This window comes from Tachysurus vachellii, chromosome 11 (assembly GCF_030014155.1).
Source record: "Tachysurus vachellii isolate PV-2020 chromosome 11, HZAU_Pvac_v1, whole genome shotgun sequence".
Lineage (NCBI taxonomy): Eukaryota > Metazoa > Chordata > Actinopteri > Siluriformes > Bagridae > Tachysurus > Tachysurus vachellii.
In genome coordinates, this window is record NC_083470.1 from 25490122 (window position 1) to 25492621 (window position 2500).

The 2500-nt window shown below is 46.2% G+C and overlaps 1 protein-coding gene across 1 annotated transcript in view; it reads right to left on the reverse strand.

Moving 5' to 3' along the window:
* The window catches only part of tcf7l1b (transcription factor 7 like 1b), a 36957-nt gene that overhangs the window by 11637 nt on the left and 22820 nt on the right, over positions 1 to 2500 (reverse strand). Inside the window, exon 4 of the mRNA XM_060881025.1 lies at positions 2247 to 2330. Within this exon, the coding sequence (XP_060737008.1) occupies positions 2247 to 2330 (84 nt within the window). The remainder of the gene's footprint in view (positions 1 to 2246; positions 2331 to 2500) is intronic.

Here is a 2500-nt window from a genome sequence, read left to right on the forward strand (position 1 = left end):
CTCTCTCTCTCTCTGTCGTGTCTCTCTCTCTCTCTCTCTGTCGTGTCTCTCTCTCTCTCTGTCGTGTCTCTCTCTCTCTGTCGTGTCTCTCTCTCTCTCTCTCTCTCTGTCGTGTCTCTCTCTGTCTCTCTCTCTCTCTCTGTCGTGTCTCTCTCTCTCTCTGTCGTGTCTCTCTCTCTCTCTGTCGTGTCTCTCTCTCTCTGTCGTGTCTCTCTCTCTCTCTCTGTCGTGTCTCTCTCTCTCTCTCTGTCGTGTCTCTCTCTCTCTCTCTCTGTCGTGTCTCTCTCTCTCTCTCTGTCGTGTCTCTCTCTCTCTCTCTGTCGTGTCTCTCTCTCTCTCTCTCTCTCTCTGTCGTGTCTCTCTCTCTCTCTCTGTCGTGTCTCTCTCTCTCTCTCTCTCTCTGTCGTGTCTCTCTCTCTGTCTCTGTCGTGTGTCTCTCTCTCTCTCTGTCTTGTCTCTCTCCCCATAAAAACAGAGACAAACCCACAGGCTGAGCACCGAACCCTCAATACGCTCCATTCATCAGACAGCTCTAACGTGACTGATAGTTCCTTGTGTCTTCTCCTGCGCTTGTGATGCTGCACGATATAACATTAGACATGAGATTAAGGCAGTAAAAGTGCAGTGGCTCGACCCAACAAAGATGGCACTGTGTTCAGAGCCGATCTCACGGTGCTGTGAGGGGGTGAACCTCGGGTCGAGCAGCTGTGAATAATTGGAATCGGATTTGTGACGGATGATTTTAAGGACGTTCTTTTTCTCGGACACACACACACACACACACACACACACACACACACGAGCACATGACTGGGAGACACAGAAATGAAATCTCAGACTGATTCAGGCTCCCTAAGACTACCCAGGTCTCTGGGTACTTCACCGTGTGGTCAAACGAAGAGCCGAACCATGGTCTAAATAAGTTTACTGTGAAGTGACGAGGTTTTAATTTAGGGACTTTAAGGTATTTATTGCACCGTGTGAACCTGTTAGATGTTTACTGTTTCCTTCAGTTAAAAATTTGAGTCCGATGGATTTGTAGCATGACGCGTAAAATATACACGTCCCGATACGTCTATATAAATCCTACGAAGACCTGTACACATGGGTAACACACACACACACAAACACGTCTTTATGTCTTCGTGTGAACGCAAATATCCTATAACGATATTTTTGCTATCGCACACATGAGAAAACTTGCGGAGTGTCACAGACGTGAATCATGAGCCCATTTGTTGCGTTATGGATATGACTGTGTCGTATCGTCCGGCTCCAAATGAAGATGTAAAAACAGGCTCAGTGCTACACTGTGGAATGGGAACATGATACCGTGTGTGTGTGTGCGCGTGTGTGTGTGGTTGACTGTTTATCACACCGTGCTTTTGTCTATAACCACAGAGTTCTTATCTCACACTGCCCTCATCTTCAAACCGGTTTTACTACCTAGAACTCGGGTTTCATTACAACGCACAAGCACACACACACACAGTGTGAGAGAACTCAAACGCGGCGCTACGTTATCAGACGAAACGATCCGATCCTCGTGAGCAATTCGTTAAGAACAGAATCACGGCTCTGTGACGCTCACCACTGAAGTGGAGAGAGACAAACATCGCATCAATAATCTGAACATTTAAGTTCTGTTTTCGGTTTGCAGTGAAGGCGATAAATCTACACCTCTGAAGAAACCTGGTTGAAAATGTCTTGCCAACATACACACACACACACACACACACACACACACACACACACACACACACACACACACACACACACACACACACACACACACACACACACACACACACCTACTCATACAGGACGTTGTACTGCACGGCTTTTGGGCCACTGTACATGTTGGGGCAGAAGATCTGAGAACATGTGCAGGGACTGAACTATAGGCTCAAGTATAAATACATTTGTAAACCTAATGTACATTAGCGCTAGAGACCTGACGCTGACTACCTAATGTACCTTTCACCAATAAAATCACAGGGAATTCTGGATTCTGATTGGTCAGAAGGTTTGCCTTCGCACTGCATGGATGAGTCTCCGGTTTCATGGAGCTTTAAGAACCCTCCGGAAGGTCACGTGATACACACACTTTTATTTTTGATATGTAGATGATATGTATTTATATTTATGGTGCTGGATTAGATTTGGTGTGTACGTGTTTCGTATTTCATGTGAACACGACAGGTGTGTGTGTGTGTGTGTGTGTGTGTGTGTGTGTGTGTACGTACCAAATGTCCCGGTGTAGGTGATCTGGAGTCCTTCAGCGCTGCTGAGCTTGGCACGTCCAACAGCGGCCATTTCATCTGCAGATACTATGGAACAAGAACAGAAAACAATCTAATGTGAGCGACGTTAGTGCGAAACGAACCCGCGTTCACACACCCCGTATGTACTCGCATCGTGAAACTCACTTTTGTTTACGGCATTTTTTTTATCTGACTCCGATAATCTCAGTGTCTAATGATGACTGGTATCAGATGAT